At 38.0% G+C, this 27,128-nt stretch overlaps 3 protein-coding genes across 4 annotated transcripts; 1 reads left to right on the forward strand and 2 right to left on the reverse strand.

The window, feature by feature from the left end:
• The first annotated feature begins 650 nt into the window (after window positions 1–650).
• On the forward strand, window positions 651–2,170 carry LOC102595303 (chitinase-like protein 1). Its single transcript, XM_006364599.2, has 3 exons — window positions 651–1,157; window positions 1,237–1,396; window positions 1,477–2,170. The coding sequence occupies exons 1-3, from the start codon at window positions 761–763 to the stop codon at window positions 1,889–1,891; spliced, it is 972 nt and encodes a 323-aa protein (XP_006364661.1). The 5' UTR covers window positions 651–760; the 3' UTR covers window positions 1,892–2,170.
• A 314-nt stretch (window positions 2,171–2,484) lies between these two features.
• Window positions 2,485–9,994, reverse strand: LOC102596187 (uncharacterized). Its single transcript, XM_006364602.2, has 7 exons — window positions 9,084–9,994; window positions 8,835–8,890; window positions 8,200–8,309; window positions 7,949–8,108; window positions 4,942–5,034; window positions 4,454–4,585; window positions 2,485–2,953 (listed from the first exon to the last, which is right to left on the reverse strand). The coding sequence occupies exons 1-7, from the start codon at window positions 9,847–9,849 to the stop codon at window positions 2,903–2,905; spliced, it is 1,368 nt and encodes a 455-aa protein (XP_006364664.1). The 5' UTR covers window positions 9,850–9,994; the 3' UTR covers window positions 2,485–2,902.
• A 67-nt stretch (window positions 9,995–10,061) lies between these two features.
• On the reverse strand, window positions 10,062–26,922 carry LOC102595633 (CMP-sialic acid transporter 2). 2 transcript variants are annotated; one of them, XM_006364601.2, is made up of 17 exons: window positions 26,572–26,922; window positions 26,256–26,327; window positions 25,499–25,705; window positions 25,050–25,166; window positions 24,906–24,962; window positions 17,485–17,562; window positions 16,515–16,559; window positions 14,820–14,879; window positions 14,561–14,683; window positions 14,346–14,423; window positions 13,643–13,712; window positions 12,828–12,935; window positions 12,549–12,682; window positions 12,391–12,470; window positions 11,372–11,420; window positions 11,215–11,278; window positions 10,062–10,503 (listed from the first exon to the last, which is right to left on the reverse strand). In XM_006364601.2, exons 3-16 carry the CDS (start codon window positions 25,664–25,666, stop codon window positions 11,228–11,230), a joined length of 1,218 nt encoding a protein of 405 aa, XP_006364663.1. In that variant the 5' UTR covers window positions 25,667–25,705; window positions 26,256–26,327; window positions 26,572–26,922; the 3' UTR covers window positions 10,062–10,503; window positions 11,215–11,227. The 2 variants fall into 2 exon arrangements, with proteins under 2 accessions (XP_006364663.1, XP_006364662.1); XM_006364600.2 differs by having other exon boundaries at window positions 26,256–26,429.
• Window positions 26,923–27,128: the final 206 nt, after the last annotated feature.

A 27,128-nucleotide genomic window follows, 5' to 3' on the forward strand; every position in this document is an offset into this window, starting at 1 on the left:
ACATTGTTAATGCAAGCATTACTAATACACTCTATTTAGTTATGCTTGCATTAATTATACATATGTTATTTTTATGCATTGTTTGGTTTGGTGCATTAAAAATAACATATATGCATAAAAGATTTTATTTACAAAGATACTCTCCACTATTATGGTGAAAAAGATGTATCAAAAGGAGCAATTGAGTCTTTAATCATGCTCATGCATGCATTAAAATAATTGCTTTGTTAATTAATACCTAGAAATTTATGGTATTAACAATACACACCTTAATACATAAGAAGATAAACATTAGTTATACATAAATTAAAAAAGAGTACTGAACCAAGACTAATGCATACTTTATTTTTCGTTATACATTCTACCAAACGAAATTAATGAGCAAGTTAAATGTGTTGGGAAAGAGGAAGAACTAAATAGTGGTTAGCTGTCACACACACACACACACAATGAATTTTAAAAAAAAATGAAAATGAAAATGGTAAGGTGTCGGTGGAGTGGCATTAGCTTAAGTAGGTCAGCGTTCACCCTCCATTGCTTTGCTTGATTCCAAATCCAGGCTGTCCCAACAATCTCTACCGTCAATTCACAGATCAGAAACAATCTCCACCGTTACCTCACATTTATTGAAAAAGATACTCCATCTAACTCGGTTCTTTTGTACCAAAGGAAATTGAAATCATTCATACATTTCGATTGTACCCAATTCTCTATCTCTCTCTACTGAGAGTAAAGTAAAATACTATTTTGTTGCAGAAGAATGGAGATGAGGATGAGGATGATTTTGTGTTTGTTGGTAATAATTTCGATAATTGGATGTGTTCATGGAGATGAGAATGAGTCATTCAGGAAGCAACCCACAAAAGTGAAGACGGTGAAGGGTACCAAGATGTGCGTCAAGGATTGGGAGTGTAACAAATTGTCTAAATTTTGTTGTAATTTGACAATAACTGATTATCTCGACACTGACCAATTTGAGCTCCTTTTCACTAAGAGGAACTCACCCGTAGCTCATGCTGTTGGATTCTGGGATTATGGATCTTTCATTAGGGCTACAGCACTTTACCAGCCGCTTGGATTTGGTACCACCGGTGGTAAGAAAATGCAGATGAAGGAGATTGCTGCTTTCCTTGGACATGTCGGTAGCAAAACTTCTTGTAAGTCTCTCTCTTCTCATTCATCTATTATTTAGATTAGAGTAGTAAGTATAACATTACAAACATAAATTCTCTACAGGTGGTTATGGAGTCGCCACTGGCGGACCACTCGCTTATGGTCTATGCTATAACAAGGAAATGAGTCCCAGCCAAGATTACTGTGATGACTACTTCAAATTAACCTACCCATGCACTCCTGGAGCCAGATATTACGGTCGTGGTGCCTTGCCTATCTACTGGTTCCTACCTACCTACATCTCCTTTGATAGATCTGCAACTGCTTTCCGTGTTTGAATTAATTTGTTTGTTTTTTAATTAGGAACTACAATTATGGAGCTATTGGTGAAGCCCTCAAGCTTAATCTGTTGGATCATCCCGAATACATTGAACAAAATGCTACCATGGCTTTCCAGGCTGCAATTTGGAGGTGGATGAACCCAATGAAGAAGGGTCAGCCTTCAGCTCATGATGCCTTTGTTGGCAACTGGAAGCCCACAAAAAATGATACTTTGTCTAAACGACTTCCTGGTTTTGGTACCACCATGAATATTCTCTATGGTGATGCTGTTTGTGGCCAAGGTGATGTTGACTCAATGAACAACATCATCTCCCATTACCAGTACTACCTTGACTTGATGGGTGTTGGTCGCGAGGAAGCAGGGCCTCACGAAGTACTCAACTGCGCAGAGCAAAAACCTTTTAACCCAACCGCCGCCCCTGCTGCTGCTTCTTGAGACTTATGTCAGATTGGTGAACATGCCATCCTACGAAGCATAGAATAAGTGAAGTGATATTGTGAAATGTATGACACTGGAACAGATTGGGAATCATAATGTTTAAGAGGATGTTGCCATTCTTGCTGTCTATCATGTAATATTTTTGGACTTGCATTTTTTTTTTTTTTTACGTTCATGGTTTGATTTATATACATATATGTACTGTGAAGCTTCTACATTGTAATTTGTGAAACTGTTAAAAGTTGCAATTCTATTGCCCTGTTGCATTTCATCACCAGGCAACCGTCTCTGTTGCATGTTTTACCCATATGTTGCACAGTCTGTTACAAGTAATTCAGGAGCTAGGTGCAGACTAGCCAAGGTGGGTAAAAATCATTGTTTTGCGAAAATTAAAGCCAACTTTGTCTGTTTTTGAAGAATCAATATTTCGAACCACAATCATTTGGTACGAGCAACTTTAGCTAAAGACACAATGCAACACACTTAGAAACCATGAACCTTTCTATTTAGCAAAAAATACTTTTTGACGGAAGGGCTACCAAAATACTTGTGCCAAAAAAGAAGTAAACCAAAGATCAAAAAAGAAGGAATCATGTTAACTTTCATCCATATGATAAAAACATGTGCAGATATATCTGGTCTCAGCATGTAAGCTGCATTGTTTTGAGATCGTTACTAAAGTAGACTTCGTAGCTATGCTGATGAAACTAAGAGAACAAAGGTCAAAAATAGCTACTCGTGTATAACAACCACTCAACATAAATAGGAGATATAAGTTCCACTCCAAACAAGACTAGGGGTATAACGGGCTTTTCGGGGCTTTAGAATGTAAGATGTGCATTTGACCTTTCTTCTAGCAGACCTTTTACATGATAGATCCAATAATCCACTTGAAGCATTTCGGAAGGTTGTTGCATACAGGTAGTACTAGTTGTAGACCAATGTCTTTTTGAGCATAAAACATTATTCATCTTTAAAAATCAATTCCTGTACGCATAAATTAGTGATCTATGTATATTTGTTTTCTTGTTGATCAACAATGTCACCCTTCAAGTACATCTGCAGAAGAGAACAAGTAAAAACAAATCAACAAGAAGCAGATAAGAGCACATGGTGAAAAACCAACAAATAAAGGGTAAAGGAGAAACAGCAATATCAATACACACATCTGTGAAGAAAATAAATGTCAGAATAATTCATTTAATACCACAAAGGTAATAAGACCATATTATATTTTAAAGGATAACTCCACCAATTACAATAGCAGATAACCTTGGCAATAAGCATTGCACAATCAAGATCAGTAGCACAGACTGTCCCTGCCCTAGCTAGACTTGGCTCAGATTTGTCTACAAGTTCTCAAGAGAAAATCCAACAATTCTCTAATATCCATGGTAATAAGATACTTCTTCACACTCCCAGAGTTGTGATATTAGAATAAAGTAACTCCCCAGAGGTTGGAGAGGTGAGGGTGGAATCTGTATTGATTTAAGGATTTAGGAACCTTCAACAAACTCCCGTTGTGTGTGTTGAGCTTGAAAGAACAAATAGAAATGGGAGCAAGTAACAAAAGAAATGATGCTTCCATACCAAGTCATTGCATAAATCTTGAAGGTTCCATAGACCTTTGGAGTTCTAACTCGAGTGTAAACGGAATCTTCAGTCCCTCTATAGTTTCCCATTTCTTAAACTCTTAGTATTAGCCCTTATAAAAGAAATTCTTAGTATTTGCTAAATCATTTCAGTCTTTTCTTTGAATTTTGCAATCTCAGAAAATCCACAGTTAGCCCCAAGGAAATATTTTCTGGAAGTTTCTGAGACTAAGAGCCTGACATTTGGTTGATTCTTCTTCTCAGAAAATAGAATGAGATTAAGCGATTAACATCAGTTGGATATTCTTCTAAATAAATCAATCTCTTATTACAGTAACTATACTGATTCCTCCAGGAGATTATCCTAGGATTTAATAACTCTACCAACCAAAGTAGATGATTGAAAGGGAGACCGGAGTTAAAGCAGTAGTGGAGTCAGGAATTTTAATGAGCGATGTAAAAATATGAAAAAAAGGACACGTAAAAAAAATAAGGGGAGTCAACATATATTATTTATACATAAAACTAAAATTTTAACCTACAAGCCATGCCACAAGACAGTCAAATTCAAAATCAAACTCTTTTCCTACTCCTATTAGTTATGTCATATGTGCAACAAATACAAAAACAACTGGGGAAGAAAAACTTCCCACATTTTCTTGTTCTAGGAGATGATAGAAGAGAGTGGAAAATTATTATAGATAAGAGGCCCAAATTAGAGCAGGTGAATTTTCTTGGAATCTATATGACAGTGTACAAAACTGAGGATAGAATTGATGTCTTCTCCGCACTGCCTGTTAAGATCTATTTTACACAGCTGAAGGGCAAAAATTCTTTAACAAAGCACTAGAACAGGTGAAATTGACAGGAGACGAATTGGAAATGTCACTCAATAGAAGCACAACAACAATGAACAACAATTTCCAAATCTTCTAGTTAGGGAAGGGGAGTAATAAACTAGGCATACCAGACCCAAAGCTTCAGCCACACTTCTCCTGGTCTCATCACCACACACATGTAGAAGACTGTTCATTAGGAACTCCCTTTGGTCTACTTTTAAGTGTTTCTCAAGTCCACGAGCTACCATCTCCATCTCAGGCTGTAGAGACATGCCAATAAAACAACAAAGAGCATGAAATAGTCTGAGACTGTGATGCAAAGAGCATTGGCTCCTTGAAATAGTGACAACTCGAAAAATTACTACAAAGAGTAAATAGTCCATAATCTAGGATGATCGGTAGCCGATTTCCGTTTTCTTCAGATACTAATCATACTCCATCAGAATTTGGGATCAAGAAAAAGTTTGTTAATTAGTTTTCCTGGGTTTTTTAAATATCAATGGCTCAACGCTAAGGAACTTCTAAAAGAATTAAAACAGTACACACCATGAGATACACAATCAGAGCATAGATCACACGAACTTTACAGAAGTAGGCAAAATGAGGAAATACAAACCGAGAACTCTTCAGGAGGAAATATCTGGTGGATGACACATATTTTAAACAGTTCCACCACAGCTTCAGAATGCTTTCCTTGCATTTCCAAGGCCTGAAAATTAAACGATCCTAGTAGCATCAGTACAAGCAAACTATATTGCATTCTTGATCATCCATTAGTTTCATCATGCCAACAGTTTATTTTAGAGGGAAACCAAAGATGGAAGACGAGCTTTTTTCTTTTCCAAGATAATAATTCTCTCAATCACCAAATCCATAGCGAAATATACATAAGTTCACTGGCTGATTCATTCAGCCTACCAGAGGCAGTTGATAGATTAGTTGGAATTACAAGGACCTACAATAGTTGTTTAGTTTCCTTACTCTTGCATATTAATCTATAGGGGCTTTGGAACTGGTGACTTATTTTATTAGCTCATCTTGGAAACTGGAGCAACAGTAAAGTTGTCTCCATGTGACCTACAAGGTCACAGATTCGAGCCGTGGAAGCAGCTACTAATTGCATTAGGGTAGATTGTCTATTTCACACCCCTTGTGGTGTGGAACTTCCTCGGACCCTGCTAACGCAGCATGTTTTGTGCTCCAGCTCCCATTATCTTGGAGGGATTTATTTTTATGAAAGATCCAAGTTCTTCCTTTATTAAGGTAAAAGAGGAAGATGACAATGATTAGCAACTATTTATTTGCTAGGTCCCTTCCATTTTACTTGCTAAATCGATTGTATTAGGGGCTTACCCATCCACAGAAGTGGTAAAGAGTATGAGGAGAGTGAGTGTATAACACAACAGTCTTCCCTTGCATTTCTATGATGAGACTTTTCACACAAAATTTGAGGTGTGGAAGCAGCTTCTTTGGGAAGATGTAAACTGAAGAGACTGTACAATATACATCCACTCTTCCATTTATTTTGTGCGATATTCCAGTTCATAGAAGTTAATTTCACACAATTCTCATCCTAACTTGATCCAATTCAATCTTCTTTGACAGGATTGTGATTTGAGTTTAGAATTATTTTGAGAGGATTGTGATTGTTGTTGTTGTTGTGATGCTTCACGAGTCCATTTAGGATGTGTTTTTGTTGAATTTTGATTTTTATAATAAACAAACGATAGCATATGCGACTAGACACTAGAGTAATTTTCCGCGAAAGGCTCCTACGAGATAGTAGTGGACCAGGAGAAAAGGGCTTAAGACACAGACCAATACCTTAGATTTCAGGGTATGAGAAGATATGAAATTGCTAATTAGGAGGGCTTACTAACTAACTCGGTTTTAATAGTTTTTTATCAAGTAAATGTATTTTCATTCATAAACATGGCAAAAATTAACCATATACAAGAGGAATACAAAAAAGGTAAATAATCTACAAAAAGAAATGATTCTCTACAAACTTCATCCAACCTTCTATACAATTGGGAACTTTATGGGTGCACCAAAAGAATATAAGGGATCAGTGGCTACTCCTTAATTAAGCAAAGCTCAACTCTACCCTCTCAAAAGCTCTCCGACCACATTAACGCAAGTGGAACCATGTTCCAAGCCCCGAGTCTTCTCCTCCTTCTCCCGCTCTTCCAACTGAACATCAACTCTTTCATAGTTCGTAGCATAGCCCAAGAAGTACCAAACCACTAAAACATATTCCCCCATAGCCTCATGGTAAGACCACAATGAAGAAGAAGATGAATCCACATCCTGCCCGCCTGCACATATAACACTAGCTAACGCAAATAACCTTACACTTTCTAAGATTTCCGCCGTCAAAATCACCCATCTAGTAGCTAGCCAAGTGAAAACACACACCTTCCTCGGCACCTTTGGTATCCACATTGTGTTACAAGGGAAAACACTTCCTCTTCCCCACCCAAAAGTTTCTCGTAAAAAGACTTGATGAAGAACATGTGATTCTTCCCCAAACCCTACAACAAAGCATCAATATTATCTACAATTGTAACTTGCATATGGAGTAGAACCAACAATCTTTGAAACTTAGTCACTTCCCTCCTAATCGTGAAAGTCTCCTAAATCTCAAGTCCCAAAAAGTTTCTCCACCTTATGTCCCCCTAAATTGTTGTATTGTCAAGTCTCTTTGGCAAGATATTCTGTGTAAGCTTGAAATATCTTTCAATAAATTATTCTCACACCACCTATGACCCCAAAAATTAACTTCCCTCCCAAAATGCATACACATTTCTAGATTTCCACTCCCTTCCATAGCCCCATACTTATGGACTATTACCCCTCTCCAGAAAAACATTTATCTCCTCCCCAAATCTCCACAACCAATTACCCAACAAGGCTTTGTTAAACACCTTTGAGTCTTTAATACCAAGCTCTCTCCATTTTTTAGGAGACATGACAGTCTCCCACTAAACCAAGTGGAACTTCCTTGCCCCATCCGCCGCGTCCCAAAGGAAATTTCTTTGGATCCTTTCCAACTTTCTATGATTGAAGATAGAGCATGAACCAAAGAAAAGAAATAAGTGAGGATATTCGATAATGTGCTCTTGATAAGCACTTCCTTCCTGCCTTTGGACAAGCATCTTTTCTGCCACCTGCCACCCCTGAAGAACTGGATTCCACACCCAATGATCTCGACGCACCTAAAGGTAATCCAAGTAGGTAGTTGGGAGAGCCCCAACCCTACAACTTAGAACCTGGGAAGATTGATCGATGTCTTCCACCTCCCCAACGGGCATAATCTCACACTTCCTTGAATTAATTTTAAATCCTGACACCACCCTGAACCAAGTAAGCACTTGGCCAAAATAATCCAATTGGGTCACATTTGTCTATTGTTAAAGGAGAAGTGATAGGTTCTGCCATAATCCTCCTAAGCTTACAAATTCTCCCAACCATAATGCTAAAGAAGAAGTGATAGCTTCAAAAAGGAAGTAGATTAATGCAATACTCTTTGTGGATGGATTAAGGTTTTTAATATCATAGCCTGCTTCAAGAAGTCCAAATGCAAAAAATGAATTTAATTCAATGTAGTAGAAAAACCTTACCCAAGCTTGCAAGAACCTCGACCTAGTGCGTGCAGCAACAGCTGCAGACACCATTCTTGCAGCCCGAGTACTCTCAAGTCCAACATTATCAGCAAGCCCAGCAACAAAGTTTTGTGCTTCTTCACCATCAATTAGAAGAAAAGTTGACTGACTTGCAGTGCTGCAGAAGAGCAAAGAAGAAGAAACTATAAGAGGGTAAAAAGATGCAAAAGAGGGCATTTAGCAATCAGTCATCAAGCTAAACGAGCTACCTTTCACAATAATTAAGAATAAAGTCGACTGCCACGCGAAAAAGCGTATCACGTGCATTCTCAGTATCAAACGAAACTTTCACGTTTGATATCCTCCCTATGCGTCGTAACTACAAATGGACCAGCATGTTAGCACAAAGTAGAGTATAGCTTATGTTCTTGGAAAATAAAAAATCATAAATTTTTTTTTGAACTTGAAAAAAAATAAATCATAATGATGTCGAACAATTCTTTAATCCTTTCCTCCAGTGAAGTAACAGATTTTTTGAAAAGGAAAAGTGGAACTGAGACGGTACCATGCAAAATAAAAAGGCTATCTAAGTATAGTTTTTGGATATAATTCACAGTTACTATTCTCAAAAAAAAAAAAAAACTTTGATATTTGGATTACTTCATTCTTATAATTTCCTTTCCTGAAATGGAGCTCACATTCCCACATATTTATGTGTATAAAGTTGCAAACTGCGTGCTCAAAGGGCTACTTGGAGCAAAAGAAGTTAAAATGGTCTGTGTGACAAACTCATAAATATAAAGGGGGCTGCAAACAAAATAAAAAAACTAAGAAACTATGCAAACAATTCACATTTGTATAAAAATAAAGATTGTGAAAACTGAGAAGCCATTAACATACTGACTTGAATTATATCATCCGCCAAAATGTCCTTCCCCGTCATTCTATTGTCCAAGATGGCTGGAAAGCAAATTTGTAAACTGTGATTTAAAAGGAAGTGCATAACTAACAATCATCGTGGATGCTAGGAGTTCATGTCTTCCATTCTTCAATGGATTAAACAATATGACAATTCAGACATGAAAGAAGAGTTGCACAACTATGAAGGAAAAAACAGCTGCATACCTAACAATAACCTGGAAAATAAAATTACCTCGAATCAATCTATTGGCCATTCTCTGATACTCTTCTTGATTCTCTGCCCCAACTTGATCGGAACCAGAAGTCGAAACAGGCCACCATTTAGGCAATTGCTCCACAGAACTCTTCTTCTTTCGCCTCCTGGAAAAGCTAATTGGACTATCCCTATCCCAATCCCAATTACTGTTTCCTTCATCACTATCCAAGACATTTGGTTTCTTCCTATCAAGCGTAGGCGTCTCATTTTTAGCAACAAGTACTTCTCTTCCACCTAAACTACGGTCTCTCTTATACACTAATTCAACGTTGTTGTTTCCACTGTTGAGTCGTATCCCCCGCACTAGGTTAACAATAGCCCTAAGAGTGAAAATAAGTAGGAAACTGGAAACTACTAGAGTTGCTAGGAATTTAACGGTGGACCTTGTGCAGGAGAAGGAAAGTCTCCCGGCATCGGTATCTACACGGATGAGAGTTCGCAAGTCTTCAATGGCGGCTCGGCCTGAGTGGAGGAATTCTCCGAGCTTCAAGTGGAGGAGGTCCTTGATTGAGTAGAAGGATTTGGTAGGCAAATTATCGACGGTAAGGACAAAGTGGAGGTTTTGATCGGACGGTGGAGTGTCTTCGGTGGAGAACTTTTTAAGGCGGCGGCGGAGATGGCGTCGACGGGGAAGGGAGGGGGAGATTCGCCGAGAACTGACGTGGTAGTGACGACATCGTTTTGGAGAAGTGAAGCGGATGGAAGGTGAGAGTGAGATGTTATTATAGAGAGAGAGGTTCATGGCATTTGTGTGACAAATACTACTACATAGAAAGAATAAAGTTGTATGTATTGTAGAATGCAGAGAGACAAAAAAGAAATTGAGCGAAACGAACGAACATACAGTTGGGAATCTCTTTTCAGATTCCCAATTATATGCGAGTGGAATTTGAGCATGAAATGAATTATTGTATCACTCAACAATTTGCTTGAAATTACAAAAAAAAAATGATGTTTACTTCAATTTAGTACATTATCCAAATTCACAAGGCCGAGATAGCATAATCTAACACATCCTTGTAAATAAACATCAACACTGATCTATCATCAAAATTCGAATTGATTACAAGAATATATGAAAGAATTGATAACTGTAAACTGTTTACAAGAAAATCATGTGTAACAAACACTACAAGTCTTTTTGTAACTTATACAACATAGGTAGGCTCGTATTTGTATTGCATGACAACTATACTGCTGTTGTCTGTCTACCTCACATATCCTTCTCTCCAGGAGAAACAATCCCATGAAGCAGAGGGATTGACCACATTTTGGAGAGAAGAAAAAGAGAGACAACAACACTGTTTCTTCTTTTATTTGTTCTCGATATTACACTGAATGACCTTGTATTCTACACTCCCTGTAAATGCTCACCACAAAATGTGCTACAAATGACCTACAATAACAATTTTTGGGTAAGCAAACTTGTATTTACACAAGAAAAAATTTCTAATTACAATAAAACAAGCACCATATCCAGGAACAGAGTTTCAAAGACCAACAAATACCAAGACATGCAGGATATAGTTCTCACGTCAATCTGGTGGAACAAGATGCATTTTAGTTGTAAATCATTCAACATACATGGAATCTGACAACGACATTAGCATAGCTTCTCGGTGTCTATATCTACATCTCATAACATTGATAACTGAAAACAGCATAACTTACTCTACTTAAACCTCAGACTGGAAACTACTTGATATAAACTGTTCTTTAATAAGTGTAAAATAAAACAATATTAATGGAATCTGTTGATGGTGAAATTATTTATTCTTCTAGAACAGTTCATTTCATTTGCAACACTCTACCCTCCCTAGACTCCACTGTGTGTGATTACCACACTGGGTATGTTGTTGTTGATTAGTTCTTTTCATACATATCAAAATAAAAAGAGAAACAGGACATGATATACAATCCCATTAGATGACCAAGGTGCCAACCAAACTCTCCTAGTCTTCTTTTTAGTCCTCCCACATGTTTCCCATGAATAAGTGCAACCAAGAGACATATCCATAAACCATAAAAAGTTTGAACATTGTCTTAATTTATGTGTATCCAAGTTATTAACTGGGATCAGAAAGTATAGAAACATTAGCAGACTTACAGTTCAAGTAGCTTCATCTTGGAAGAAGTGGCTGTCTTTCATCAGGTCCTACTCGATGACTTGCCTGGAAAAGAAATTAACATGAAATCCATCCAAGTTAAGTAGGAAATACAGCAAAAACTTTGTATCTAAAAATTTCTGAAGAAAAGATCCATACCTCCTCATTTGCTCCTGCTGCCATATTTACAAAGGATGAATCTTTAGGGCTGAAAACAACACAAGAGGGAAGTATTAACAGATGCAGCTTTTTAAACTTAGGGGGGGTGGTAGGGGTCAAAAGGAGGGATGAAGAGAGTGAACATGCATCTCTGTGATGTACACACCTAAAAGATTAGCATTTGTTTCATATCCATTTTTCAATAAATGGATTTGATGTTATAGTTGGAAAACAGCAAGGAATAAAAGAAACTTGCACAACTAAGTTCTCACGAAGTATTTACCAGCATCAAAAAAGAACTTATTAAATGCTTCTGTACATAGTATGGCTAATGTCAATCATCACTCAATAGAAATTTACGTATGGCTTGTTGTCTTAGTAAGTGAAACTGGTATTTATCTTGCACAGCAAAGGACCTTACGCCAATAATAACTTGTAACTAATCTTTTAATTATTATTTTAAGAAAAAGGTCATGCATTCATCATATCAAGCAACAAGGAGGTAATATTTGCATAAATAGAAACAAAAGAAACAGAAGCACCCCTTCAGCTATGCAGGAAAGCAATAAATTCACACATTTTCTAAACTGATTACATCTGGACCTTGATACTTCGAAATACATAAATAAAGACAAGAGTAATCCAATGATACGATATAAACTTAAAATGACATGATAAAAGTCACGGCCAAGAGAAATTTGTGAAGCTGAATTACATGCAGAACTACATCTGCTACAAGAAAAGATGGCTATATAGTTGGATTATCGTGTTACTCATTCGGCAGACACAATCATTTTCAATGAATGGACGTACCGGGAGCAAGCCATCAGAATCCTGCTTTCCCTCACATTCTCAGCATATATAAGAAACTAAAATAGAATACAGAAAGCAGTATCCTAAGAACCAGTAGCTGACAAGGAAAGATAACTTGGGGCTGAGATATAGTTTTACTTTACACTAAACAAGTAAAGAAATTGGGGATGAGACATAGTTTTACTTTACACTAAACAAGTAAATACCTATGGTTCTCCCGGACCTCAATCAGCTCCACTGTCCCGTTTTGTTGGTCATCTTTAACTTTTGAAAGAGGTGAAAAGAACTGAAGTATCAAAGTTAAATGATCAACCCAAAGAGAAAATGGGAAATACCAGAGGGACAACTCTCTCAAATTTAATACCTGATGCATTGAGATGAAAACAACAGAAATCCCAAGAAGAAAGTTTACGGTCAGTGTATGACCAAACAACAAAGCAGATGCTATGCCTGTAAATATTGTTGCAACGGTCGAAGAATACTTCTTCAGAATCGTATCTGGTACAAATAAATTGTGTTATACAGCAGAATACCATAAAGGAAAAAAAATTCTAGTTAAAAGTGAGATGGGTTACGCAGAAGCACCAAGTAGAAACATATGAAGAGCAAAAAGAAAGTGGAGCAAATTGAGTAATAATCTCACCAGCATATTTGAAAAAAAAGGACGACAGAATTCCTTGCGCTGCATTGTTAACAATTAGAAGCATGGTTGCCTTCGAATGACCCTGAAAAATATCCAAGCTACCAGGACCTGAAAAATTCAGAAGAAACATTACAGAGGCTGGAGGAATATTATCCAACAAAGGCCTTGCTTTGAAGTAAAATCATTATACTGATTGGTAGTCTGAAGTAGGATCATCTTGATCCAGGATCTCATATATTGACACTTTAATTACCACTATGGAGAAATTTTTTAAAACGAGGACAGAATTTCCACACAGGTTACAAGCATAGACATATATGTCATCATGAAGGTTCCCAATGACCACTCCACTACTATAAGAGAAGATATATACACACCTGATTGCTTCCCAAACTATACAACATTTGTGTTTTACCATTAAGAGATTCAGTATTATGATTTGTGATAAGATGTAATGATAAGATCTTCAACCACTATGAGTCTATGACATTACAGTAACACGATTTACACTATGAGGGAGGAGTGTTGTCACTTGCAATTTTGCAGGTTTTCTCCAGGCGGTACATTCTAATCCAGGCAAGTGAAATAATGTGGTATTTATAACTGTAACAGTTTACTTGAAGTCTGAAGATAAATCATGAAAGCAGGGATCTAAGAACTATAATGATATTAAGATAGCAGAGTAACAGTGTTATTTTTTTGACACAATGGGAAAATTAGTAAAGTCAAGTGCAGTTTTATTTAGTCAGTTATTATTTGCCTGGTCATGTACTCAATTGTGATTCATAGGAAAACCCTCAGAATCAACTCATTACCTTTAAATACAGCAATCCCAAGAATGGCTAGAAAGTTGAATATAGCACCATATCCATATAGAAATAAGTTCTGCAAATTAAATTGCAACATGTCAGATGGTTCAGGAAGAGAGTGCTGATAGAAGTCCCGCCCGTCCTCTATGAATGGAAAAATTAGCATAATCGCTGTTGCTACAGAGACAAAACCTGACATGCATCAGTTGAAGTCCTATAACTGGACAACAGATGCTGCTCTAGGATAAAGATCAGGCAAGGAAAAAGCTAGCACAAACAGTGAAACTGAAAGAAAATCTTTATATGTTCATCATACCAAGTACTCTCATATGGAAATATAACTAAATTACAATGTTACATTTTTATCATAAGAAAGACCTGCTCTTCATATTAAATCTAAATTTATCTTAATTAAATTACTGTGTTACATCTTCCTTATTCCCTTGTACAAGGCATTCGAAGTCAGAATTTACCGTTGACGAATGTTCATGGACATTTCTTAAATGCGCCAAGTCTCCAAAGAATCAAACATTGCAGTAAACTGGCACTGATAAGTACCTCAAGTATAGGAACATAAAAATTATACATCCATTCAAAAGTAATAATTGTCCCAGGAAAGAAGGCAGTGGAAAATAATGAGCCAATCTAACCACAGAACATTCTGATGATACAGAAATAAGAAAATGATAATTAGCCATGGTAATTTTACCTGGAGATATATGCTAGTGTCATATTGACTCTTCAAAGCATACTCATTGAATACTGAGGCCATAGAAGGCACAGTTACCTGAGCAAAAGAAAAACCCTCCTTTAGCCAGTAATAAACAAGTATCTTAAATGATGTCCAGGCATTTACTAAGGCCTTCTCCAATAACAAACAAAATAAAATCGGTAGTAAGTTGCTAGGTTGTTTAAATCACTTACAAAAATCATTGTATAGATGTATGCAATTGTGGTAACTGGAAGAGCCAAAGAAGTAGTGTCTTCAGGAAGGGATCGAAGTTGATTAATGCTTATCCCAATTAGCAACAAAGCAAGAGCCTCCCACTGTAACATAATAACTCTTATTATATGGGTATACAACTTCCATCCTGCAAGAAGTTATACAGGATGCCTTGCTCTTTCCTGCCCCTACAATCAATATTGCACCTCCAGCTTATTTTACTAGTTTGAAACAACTAACCTGAATAACGGAAAATCGCCGTTTCATGATAAATTTCAACAGCACTGCAATAACCAAAACCTGCACTTTGACAGCAAAGAAACAAATATTAAAGAAAAGCTCTACCATAGCATAATATTCAAGAAAGTATTCTGAAATATATCCTTTATGCAGGTGTATAATTTTGAAACTGAGAAATCATCACCTGATATGTAAAGTCTCAGGTATCGAAAAAGAAATAACCACATTTTTTCCCAATAAGCAAGTACCAAGAAGGTACTAAAATCATACAAACTACAGAACAACTGCAACTGTTACATTCTCAAAGCTTCTATAAAATCCATGTACTGATTAAGAAGACAACTATTCTTAACGCTAGCTAAATGATTCTCCCGATTCTGAAAACATCTCTTATTCCTTTCCAACCAAATGGTACAAAAGATGCAAAGAGGTATCATTTCCCAGATTTGCTTTTCATTTTCCCGACTTTCTGATTTTGCCAACAAATCAATAGATCTCTCACATTCTTTGGCATCATCCATTTCACACCTGACACCACTCTGAGTTAGGAACAGAATTCATATCTGCTTTGCATGATTACAATGCATAAAAAGATGTTCGGCAGATTCCTGAGAATTTCACAGAAGAACTACACAAAGGAATACCCCTTCTTGTTATGATGCTTTAAAAATTTTAACACCCAATCCACCACCTTTACTGTCTTTTTCCTGCCATTTGATCAAATGAAACTTTTTCTGTTAGCATTTCCTTCCCAAAGGAACTGGCTTCTAGTGGAATTGAACCTCTTTTCAACACTCACTGGAATGGGAAAAAGTGACATCAAATATCATGTAGGAATTCCGTCCAGCACACAACTAATTAAAGTGAGCCTCCCACCAAAAGATATATACCCATTTATCCAAGGGGCCATCTTCTTAGAACATCTATCTAAGGCTCCTGAAAATAAATAACCACCTTAATAAAACTTTTTGGCTTTAGGTAATATTCACGGAGAGAGACAAGTGAACAAAAAAGAGTAGTCCTTTTTTTTCTGCCCTGTAAGAAGGATGTTAACAGATAACTTTGGACATTCTAGAAAGATGCTAAAACAACTCCTTCATTAGATTAAGCACCAGCTAAAGACTGCAATCTATCAACAAAGAGTGCTTCATGGACTTCCAACCACATTGCTTGAAATTTCAAAAAGAAAATAGTTCTATGCACTGGCAGCTTCCATAATACAGATTAAGATGGGGGCAATTTCAGTCCAGTCCTGAACCAAAAATTGTGGAATCTAATCCAGACAGATTTGGATCAAGAAACAATGGCAACAACAATAATGTTTCAATCCCAAATGATCTAGGGAGATATCCGTACCGTATGGAAGTTGATCCAAATTTAGGTTTCATCCAGAGTTGGTGAATACAGGGATGAAGTTGGATTGTGCTAACTGAATTTAGCTACATTGCATTTTTACAAATGTGGTGTCTAGCCAGATCGAGCGCACCTCGACTAATTCCACAGAGTTCCTACTACCTCCCACCAATACAGGACCAGGTAACTCTATCCCACCAAAAATCAAAATGTAGCAGATGATGAAAAGAAAGAAGAAGAACCAGAGTCAATAAAGTAATTGACGAATTCAGCAGAAAATCGGCAAAAGCAGCAAACACAATCAGATGATAAGTTGTAGAAGTGTTCAAATATAGCAGTTACCTTCAGATTGCTTAGCATCTTCACTGTTGCTGGGTTGAAATATAACTGTACAAAAATATTTGAGGGAAAAAGTGAGAAAAAGGAGAACTGTGGTAAAAGAAATTCCAGAGTGTATAGCCTGGTAGCTAGCAAGCTGTGACTTAAATGTTATATTGGACAGTGAAAAGATCTTAATAGAAGAAGAACAGTCAATCAAATATGTATTCATGACTCAGTAGACTCCAAGCCAAACATGAATCAAGTTTTATAGAGGTGTCTCGATAACTGATAAAGTGAATGGGGATGTATAGAAAAGAACCCATAAACCGATACAGAGTTACAAAAATGAATTTAGTCCTTCATTTACATCTAAGCCATGAGAGGGAAGAGTCAAGACATCACTTGTCTTCTACAGCACCATGATATGGCATGTTTAATTGTCTATACATGCCAGACCTTCTTCCAGTAGGGCCTCTAACAATGGTAATTGGTTATTCAGCAGCCTCCCTTATTTAGAATTCTTAGTCGTGCTAAGGACAAAGTGACAGCCAGCAGAAAATATTGTGCACAGAAGCATTCTAGCAAAACCAGCATAGTATATTGACGCCAGAGATAGAAGTTTGTTATTTATTAACAAATACCTATCTCTATTGAATCATCACTCTATGTACTCAAGCAGCATTCAGATTTCTTATTTTGAGGTATAAATCCAACTGCCTAGCTCAGAAGTCAATATGTAACCTTAGAAAGTAGTACTGGATATATCCCAAGTTTTGAGACAAACAGGTAAAGTTTTAGAGCAACTTTTCTCATGAAACATCTGTAATTCTCTATGAATACCATGGATGAAACAAGACAATGTTCCAACTTTGTAGCTATGTACAGTACAAGTAACAATGCAGAGGCAAAATGTACGATGCTGGATGAGATAATAAAACTATGGGAATTACTCAGAGAACTGACAAGCACAGAAAAGCTCAACAAATAGTACCTGCATGATGAACTTTAGGTAGTTATTTATGGCATAGAGTAGTGCTGGTACAGCAAGAAGCACATTGTTTCGTGCAGCCTGAAGAAAAAAAATGGATGTAAATTATCAATTAATAGTAAGCCTGTTGAATGACTTGGTAGCATGTTTGCACAACAATACATGGAAACTAACACACACATGCATGTCAAGACTGTAAGATTTCAGTTACACACAACAGCTATCAAGTAGTCAACATAGAATCTGAAATCTATACAAAGACTGACAACATCAATTCTCTAAGAAGCTGAAGTGGTGGTTTAATAGAATGGTGAAGGACAAAAAAGTTAACCAGGATGCAGATAAGAATTAGTCGATTTTAAAATGGAACTGACAGTGCAACAAAGAAAAGTGAAGCTCTCATGCAGTCAAACAATCTACAAGGTATCAAAAGTCTTAAAATCTTTTTTGATAAGTCAAAATTTTCATAACTAGGCACCAAGCAGGTGTCAAAGTATGTATAAATTGTTTCTATGACTCAGCCGGAGCTATTTACTGGCATTTATCAAGTTGCCAATCATATACACAACTGTGAAAGGCAACAACTGGAGCTCCATTTTTTTCTTTTGCTAAGTGACATCAACTGGAGATCTTTCAATAAATATCCTACATTTGTTCCTTTTTTTTTCCTCTCCACCCCTCACTGACACGGTCTTGTTGTTTATGGACCTTAGGTCGCATAGAAGCTTAAGAAAGAGGAAAACTGTAATGACTCCGCAGGACAAGTTGGACAACAACAGGCGTAGTACCAGGTACAAACGAGTGCCACAATACCTGGACCACTACGTGGTCCCAGATGCAAAAGGGAAACACACTCTGATAGCAAAAGAGCATGAGTAATAGCTACTAGAGTAGTATAAGTAGTGGCAGATTTCACTAAAGAAGGCATGGATGAACTTGCTTTTCTTTTAGTTGCTTAGAATAGATCTGGAACCTCCCTTTTCTTCCTTTTTCCTTTGTTTTGCTTCTTGTTATTCCCAGAAGAAGAGGAACAGGTCCCTCTTGTGACCTGCAACTAGTTCATCTTTAATACAAAGTTCCTCTTGTTACATTTGGTGCTTTCATTGTCCCTCCTTCTACCATGGGTGATGGTGCACACAATACTCGCCTCAAATCTCTTGATGAGGCTGTGAAACAACTTCAAGAACAATCTGTTGGCCATGCTAAAGCCGTGGAGTCCATCAACACTGCCTTACAAGATATTGTAACTCAACTGGCTTCGTTGCGTCCTTCGTCGCCAGCGCCATCTCTAGTCGCTGGTAGCCCTTCTTCAGTTTTGGGTCAATCATCTGTGCCACTTCCACAAACTTTTTATCAGCATACTCCCCCACCACCCACACTGAATCGGCAACCCCCAGTACACCAGGTGCTTCCAGTTCCACCCCATGGCCTTAATCCATTTCGACGTGATAAACCGGCACCGATTGACTTGGCTAAGTTTGATGGAACCAACGCAGAGAGTTGGGCTTTCCAAGCTCATCAGTATTTTGACACTTACACTGTTCCAGATGAGCAACGCTTGAATGTATGCTCTTTCTTTCTAGAGGGAGATGCACGAGATTGGTATCAGTGGATATACCGAAATCGCCAACTCTGTGGATGGGACCACTTCCTTAGGGCTCTTGCTACTCGTTTTGGGTCTAAATCAATGGAGGCACCAGAAAGCTTGTTGGCAAAACTACAGATGCAAACCTCCGTTCGTGACTATCTTTCTCAATTTGAGAAACTGGCCAATCGTACCTCTGATGTATCGCCGCCTTTAATGAAGCATTTTTTTACCTCTGGACTTCACCCTGATATTAAATCAGATGTTCTGGCTTTTCGACCCGCGGACCTCAATGAAGCAATTAGTCTGGCCTTTTTGCAAGAGCAAAAAAAGTTGGCCCAAGCTGGGACGATGACCCGGCCCAACTATCCGTCAAAAATTCCTGCCAGCCCATTTTCTTTCCACACCTCTCCTAGCCCTAAAAATCCGACCCTTTCTTCAAGCTCCTCAGCCCCGACTGCATCTATTCCAGGTGTTGGTCGTACATCATTCAGGAAGCTAACACCGACAGAGCTTCAACGAAAACGTGAACTTAACCTTTGTTTCAATTGTGATGAAAAATATCACAAGGGTCATAAATGTTCATCCATCCCTCAACTCTTTTTACTTCTTGCCGATGATGATACTACAGAGGACTCTCCTTATGACTTGTCTCCACCCCCATAGTTATGGTCGAAAATGGCCAAGCGATGTTTAGGTGTCGTTCGTGGTGTAGCACTCACCATTCAGGGCTTCTCCTTTGTCACAGACTTCTTTATTATTGACATGCATGGTTCGGATTTGGTCCTTGGAGTTACTTGGTTGGCCACATTAGGTCCATGTTTGACGGACTATGTCAATCGTACTTTTGAGTTTACACTGGACGGGAAACATCACCGATGGCAAGGTGATCCTGCCCCCTCTCCTGCCCAAATTAATATGTCCACTCTCAGGCGCTTCACTAAGACAGATTCTATTTCATATTTTCTCCGTCTAGATCTTCAATCTTCTACCCTCATATCACCATGCCATCACCCCCCTGACTTAGCCACTCTTCTAAATTCTTTTCCAGAGATTTTTCATCACCCGTCCTCTTTACCACCTCAACGACCACAAGATCATCGCATTCCCCTCTTGCCAGGAGCTAATCCTGTAAATGTCCGGCCATATCGTTACCCCCACTTCCAAAAAGCTGAAATTGAAAAGCTTGTTTCTGAGATGCTCAAGTCGGGAGTTATTCGTCCCAGCTCGAGTCCATATTCTTCACCAGTGTTGTTAGTGCGTAAGAAGGATGGTACTTGGCGCTTTTGTGTGGATTACAGGGCTCTTAATGCTATCACTGTTAAGGATAGATTTCCAATCCCAACCGTCGATGAGCTTTTTGATGAATTGCACAATGCTTGTGTATTCTCTAAGTTGGACTTATTAGCCGGATACCATCAAATTCGCCTCCATCCCCCAGATATCAAAAAGACCGCATTTCGAACTCATGAAGGCCATTATGAATTTACTGTGATGCCATTTGGTCTTTCGAATGCTCCATCTACTTTTCAATCAACCATGAATTCCATTTTTAAGCCATTTCTACTCCAATTTGTCCTTGTTTTCTTCGATGACATCCTAGTTTATAGCACGTCTTGGCAAGATCACTTACAACACCTTAGATCAATCTTTGATCTTCTCCGACAAAATTCTTTGGTGGTGAAGCAATCAAAATGCCAATTTGGGCAGTCTTCCATTTCTTACTTGGGTCATATTCTCTCTGAAAAAGGCTTACAAGTTGACCCTGAGAAGATTACTGCTATCGTTTCTTGGCCTTTGCCTTCATCTGTAAAGGATGTCCGTGCCTTTTTGGGTTTAACGGGGTACTATCGTCGTTTTGTCAAAGGATATGCCCAGTTAGCTTCACCCCTCACTGATCTTCTGAAAAAGGACTCATTTGTATGGTCCGATAAGGCTTCTGTTGCTTTTGCCAAATTGAAAGAGGCTCTTGGCTCCGTCCCTGTTTTATTCTTGCCTGATTTTTCCAAGGATTTTGTGGTAGAAACAGATGCATCAGGTACTGGCATTGGTGCGGTTCTTTGCCAAGACAGTCACCCAATCGCATTCTTCAGCCAAAAATTATCTTCAAGGATGCAAGCTGCTTCTACTTACAATCGTGAAATGTTTGCCATCACGCAGGCTGTTCAAAAGTGGCGCCAATACTTATTGGGCCGTCGTTTTACCATTTTAACTGATCAGCAACCTTTGAAAGCCCTTACAAGTCAGGTTATCCAGACCCCTGAACAACAACGTTGGCTTAGCAACACAAGTTAGGTTATCCAGACCCCTGAACAACAACGTTGGCTTAGCAAATTAATTGGGTATGATTTTGAGATACGCTTTAGCCCAGGCAAATTAAATTCTGCTGCCGATGCTTTATCTCGCGTCCCTGCCTGTTTTGCGTTATCTTTGGCCATCACTGAAATAGCTTTGGTTGACAAGCTTAAGGCGTTGAACAAATCCAATGAGGAATTATTAGCTCTCCAACAGAAATTGTTGAATACTCCAGATTTTATGTCCTCATTCTCCTTTCAGGAAGGTCTCCTGTTATTCAAGAATCGCCTGGTTATTCCCAAGGATGCATCTTTGCGTCTAATGCTATTGGAAGAATTTCATGCTTCCAAAATTGGAGGTCATGCAGGCGTCGCTCGCACATTTCACCGACTGTCTTCAAATTTTTATTGGGTTGGCATGCGATCTGATGTCAAGAAGTTCGTCTCTGAATGTCAAATTTGTCAGCAGATGAAGGATTCACAACTGAAACCTGCGGGATTACTGTCTCCCTTGCCGATTCCTTCTGAGATTTTTGCTGAAATTTCCATGGACTTTATTACAGGCCTTCCATCATCTCAGGGGCGCACTGTGATCTTGGTGATTGTAGATAGATTGTCGAAGTATGGACATTTTATTGCTCTATCTGCAAATTTTACCAGTCAAAAAGTAGCAGAAGTCTTTGTCCAAGAATTTGTCCGGTTACATGGTTTTCCTACCAAAATCGTATCTGACCGCGATCCCATTTTCATCTCTGAATTTTGGACGGAAATTAACAAACTCCAGGGAACTCATTTGGCCAAGAGTTCTGCTTATCATCCACAAACGGATGGCCAAACAGAGTCACTGAACAAATGCCTTGAAATGTATCTCCGTTGTTTTGCTACAGATACTCCTTCTACATGGGTCCCTCTTCTTCCCTGGGCAGAATTTTGGTACAATACTTCATACCAACACAGCTCCAAGATGACTCCTTTTGAGGCAGTCTATGGCCGGCCTCCTCCTATTGTCTCTCGTTTTGTGTTAGACAGCACTTCCAATCCTACAGTTTCGGGTTCTTTGCGACAACGCGATGAAACATTGGCTGTGTTGAAGTCTAATTTACTGCAGGCTCAAGATAGGATGAAGTTTCAAGCTGACAAAGGTCGTAGGGAGGTGATCTTTGATATTGGTGATTGGGTGTATGTCCGTCTTCGACCATATAGACAACTTTCAGTTCGTCTGCAACGCCATTCCAAATTGAGCAGGCGTTTCTTTGGACCCTTTCAGATCATTCAACGCATTGGTGATGTGGCTTATAAACTCGATCTGCCACCTTCTTCTCGAATCCATCCTGTGTTCCATGTTTCAGTGTTACGTAAGTGTATCGGCAAACCAACTAATCAGATTACACCTATTGAATTGTTGGACCAAACTCCCTCTGTCACACTTACACCTGAAGCTGTTTTAAAGACGAGAGATGTTACCAAAGGGGCACATAAGGTGCCTCAATGCTTTGTCAAATGGGTAGGTTTGCCTATTGAAGATGCAACTTGGGAGGACTCATATACCCTCTTGCAGCAGTTTCCTCACTTGAACCTTGAGGACAAGGTTCTTCTCCATGAGGGCGGCAATGTAATGACTCCGCAGGACAAGTTGGACAACAACAGGCGTAGTACCAGGTACAAACGAGTGCCACAATACCTGGACCACTACGTGGTCCCAGATGCAAAAGGGAAACAGACTCTGATAGCAAAAGAGCATGAGTAATAGCTACTAGAGTAGTATAAGTAGTGGCAGATTTCACTAAAGAAGGCATGGATGAACTTGCTTTTCTTTTAGTTGCTTAGAATAGATCTAGAACCTCCCTTTTCTTCCTTTTTCCTTTGTTTTGCTTCTTGTTATTCCCAGAAGAAGAGGAACAGGTCCCTCTTGTGACCTGCAACTAGTTCATCTTTAATACAAAGTTCCTCTTGTTACAAAAACCAGTTATTTGCAAGCATCAATTAGTCACCTAAATGATGTTTCTATTTCACATCAGACAAACTGACAACTGAAAGAAAAGGTGCAAAGCTAAGTAAAAAGGTTGAAGTTTTCCTTTTCCAGCCAAGTGCAAATTTGAATTGTCTATACGAAGAAGACAAAACTCATCTACAACAAAACTTGGCAGCTTGACACTACGTAGAAATATGAAGAGGGTCCAACTTCCAAGGTCAATCAAAGGAAACTCAAGCACGACAAAACTTGCAGCTCGAACAGTATGTAGAAATATGAGAAGGTTCTAATTTCCAAGGTCGGTCCAAATTATCTCAATGTTCAGCATGTCTTTTGCATTTGTCCCAATACAACTATTCTTTGACAATACTAGAAAAGTTCCTGTGTCTCTGGATCAACTCAATGTCTTCATCCTTATTCTTCACATTTTGGATCAACTCAATGTAATCATATTCTCGACTTATGTTTTTCTTTTAATAAGGTAACTTGCATTCATTCCAAAAACATCAGCATCTAATAATGCTGATGAAGCACTTTACAAACAGAAACCGAAAAAAAGAGGGCAGGATTGCTATTATTATCTACTTATGTTAATTCCTGTTTCACTCTTATGGAGCTAATATTCATACTTAAGAGCCTGGGATCTTGATATGAAGAAAGGTAGAACTCACAGCAACATATTGACTCTTCTGTGGAATGAATAAATAAAGGCATCCTGATATACAAGAGGAATTGTAGTAATTCTTGAATTTCTTTTCAGCAGACTATACCCAGTGAAGAGAAGCATTTAGTTCTTTTATCCAATATCAACTATACAAAGAATGTCCCAGGCAAGTGTAATATCCATCTTGCACCTTTTCTTTACTGCATAATATCATTAGCAGATCTTCACGATGACAGTTCCCTAAAACCATAATATCCTATCTTTCTTGACACCCATCCATTTGCATAAAGCTCAAATTTCCTTCTTGTATGTGTGGCTCCCCACCTTGGAGTTTTGGCAAACACCATAAGAGGTGTGGTAAAACTTTTCCTTTTATACAACTCATTATATCTACTTTTTTTAAAAAAAATTGTGGTGTCCGGGCCAGCTTGTGCACACCTCGACTAATTCAATGGGATACCTGCCACCTCCCACCACCTCCCACCAGTAACAACAACTTTGACAGACAGATGGGAAGAAACCACCTAATGATTTTGTCTCCGGTGGGATTTAACTCCTGATATCTTTCTTCCGTGCAGGATCTTACACAGAAATTAAATTGATGATTTGGAAAGCTGTTTAAAGCTTTCTGCGCCCAAAAGCAACAATACCCTTGTCCAAGACAGTCATCCAGGCTAGGCATCTTTCAAATCCTTAGTGTCATACATGGATATAGGTTAATCATGTAACAAGAGGACTCAATTGAGAGACTGGCTCCTCAGATATTACATCACTTACAAACCTTAAAGTGTCATAAAGAACATATGCAAGAATGTTGCTTTTACAAGGACATGATGAGCAATAAACTAGGTTTTAACCCACCCAGGAGAACTAAGAGCAGTTACAACACTCACACCAATGACATTTTACCTGTACAAATGTGGATATTGAAAGAAGTGGCTTTTCTCCAACCTTTTGATGCCTGGCCTGCGGAAACATTCCAACAACAAACATGAATTGAGCTATCGAAAAGAAAATCTTAGGAGTAAAACAAAAAACATAAAAATAGTGTACCTGGATTAAAAGCATTATTATTGCAAAGACGACTTTTGTCGCCTCTGTCAAGAAGTTGACACTTACGGGACTAAACTTGAATTTTCCATCCACTTTTGACATAAATACTAAAACAGGCTGAAAAGGGAAATAAAATACTGGGTTAGACATGTCTTTCTCATTTTTAAGCAGCAAATTTAAATGCTTTGCTGATGGAAGCAAGTGGCAAAAGATATGTAGTGACAGCTATAATTAACTATATTCAAGAGAAAAGCAGAAGTTTTTTATAAAAAAAAAGTCAAATGGTGATTGTTATGGAAAGAGCACAATCCACACAAAATCAAGAAGCTTAGTGAGTGTACACTTTACTGGTAGGATATTATCATTTGCATGCAAAAATTAAGAACTTTTTTTCTGATAACTGAGAAGAATACGAATAAACAATTAGAACATTTGAAAAGGACCGCTACCTGTAAACCAACCAGCATACAATCTCCTACAACCAATAGGACATTGAGAGCACGTTGCTTTGATGAAATCTTGCTTCTGTGTCGATCATATGCCCTTGAAATAGTTTTTACAGTTGGAGAAACCAGTTTGGAATGACAGACAGCGCATTCTGCCATACCGTTCTTCATGAGTCAACTGCTTAGTATTTCAGCTCTAAAGAAACTCACCTAAATACAAGAAACATGGTGATTGCAACCATATGTCAGAACAGAAAAATAGAAGGGCAAACAAATAAACAATCAAAGTAAGGCAACAGAGTAAGAAAAAGTTCTGGCAGTATACTTGTCAAATATAATTTAAGCATCAGAATTATAGTAGCTCATTTGTATCTTTTCAAGACTATCTCATATACCATTTAATGCTACACTCTAATAGCTAGTTCAAACAGCTTATACACATCAAGTGAAATACATGCACAAGTCACCCAGATCGTACATTTTCTCAATCTTGATATGTAACTACCATCAACCCAAACCGCATCTGCTGCATAAAAAAATATGTACATTGCATGTATCATTCATTCATTTCCTAGATGTCAAATGGGTGTAATACAGGTGTGGGGTACTTAATGATCACTCAACTTGATGTATCAGTAATAGTATGCACAGGTCTATATTGGATACACAGAGATAACGAAACATGGCTGCAAGTAAATAGAAAAGCTAAATCTGCATACATATTGAGTATATAAAAGGCAGTGGTGAATAAGTAACTTACTGAACAAATGCACTTGCTCTTTTTCAATTCTTACTGCAGCTGCAGCTGAATAAGTCCTGACTTCACCTCTCCCTATCATTCCAAGCAGAGATGATGAAAATGCAAAATTTAGAAAGCACAGATCTCACTATCCAACCGATAAAAATCAAATCTTTTTGCATGACAACAACTTCCCTATCCAGATAGTATTGAATTTGAAACGGATCAAGCATTTAACAAATCCATATTGATTCAACAAAAAAAGTAACATGAAATAGATCTACATGTCAAACTTATTTTAACATTTCTCATAATAAGCAAAAAGAGAAGAACTGACCTGTGAGAGAAGTGGGAAAAATCAATATGTTGGCGGGAAGACAAATATTCCGGCCAGATCCAGATAAGTCCGGCTCACCGACCGACGGACCGAGTTGAGCTGAGACGAGTAACTAGCAGGGAGTAAAAGTTGAAATTTGGAGATTTAGGAAGGGAATTGTGAAAGAGTTTGAATAGTGTTTGTTTGGTTGTTTTAAGATGCGGGGGGGAGAGAGAGGGAGGGAGTTGTAAAAGGGGCAATGGATTTAGTTTTTTTTTAATAAAGGAGGGAGAGGCTCTCTATCTATCACTTTGCTTCCATAGTAAAACACATTCATTTGGTGTGAAGTTATTGTCACAGACTATACTATACTATAGTTTTCTTCTTTCATGACAATATATATGACTAAGCTCTTACCAATTCATTTTCAAACCAACAAACTTTCTATATTCTTGCCTTTTAGGGGAATTCATCTATCCAATTCTTTAGACTCTTAAATTAAATATAACATCATTTTAAAATTTTGTAACTAGATTGTTCTAGTAACTTGTTTTTCAATCATAAAAAGACACCTTATT

Source organism: Solanum tuberosum, unplaced genomic scaffold (assembly GCF_000226075.1).
Source record: "Solanum tuberosum cultivar DM 1-3 516 R44 unplaced genomic scaffold, SolTub_3.0 scf00496, whole genome shotgun sequence".
NCBI lineage: Eukaryota > Viridiplantae > Streptophyta > Magnoliopsida > Solanales > Solanaceae > Solanum > Solanum tuberosum.

Bases quoted from the DNA above. Each gene is read 5' to 3' on its own strand.
- LOC102595303 (XM_006364599.2), top strand. From the start codon at position 761: ATGGAGATGAGGATGAGGATGATTTTGTGTTTGTTGGTAATAATTTCG. The intron at 1,158-1,236 runs GTAAGTCTCTCT...AATTCTCTACAG, and splicing joins TGTCGGTAGCAAAACTTCTT to GTGGTTATGGAGTCGCCACT. The intron at 1,397-1,476 runs GTTCCTACCTAC...TTTTTTAATTAG, and splicing joins GGTGCCTTGCCTATCTACTG to GAACTACAATTATGGAGCTA.
- LOC102596187 (XM_006364602.2), bottom strand. From the start codon at position 9,849: ATGAACCTCTCTCTCTATAATAACATCTCACTCTCACCTTCCATCCGC. The intron at 8,891-9,083 runs GTAATTTTATTT...TTTGCTTTCCAG, and splicing joins GGCCAATAGATTGATTCGAG to CCATCTTGGACAATAGAATG. The intron at 2,954-4,453 runs GTATGCCTAGTT...TCTCTTCTGCAG, and splicing joins TGGCTGAAGCTTTGGGTCTG to ATGTACTTGAAGGGTGACAT.
- LOC102595633 (XM_006364601.2), bottom strand. From the start codon at position 25,666: ATGAAGAACGGTATGGCAGAATGCGCTGTCTGTCATTCCAAACTGGTT. The intron at 24,963-25,049 runs GTACACTATTTT...ATGTTTCCGCAG, and splicing joins TAATAATGCTTTTAATCCAG to GCCAGGCATCAAAAGGTTGG. The intron at 12,683-12,827 runs GTGAGATTATTA...TATTTGTACCAG, and splicing joins CTTTTTTTTCAAATATGCTG to ATACGATTCTGAAGAAGTAT.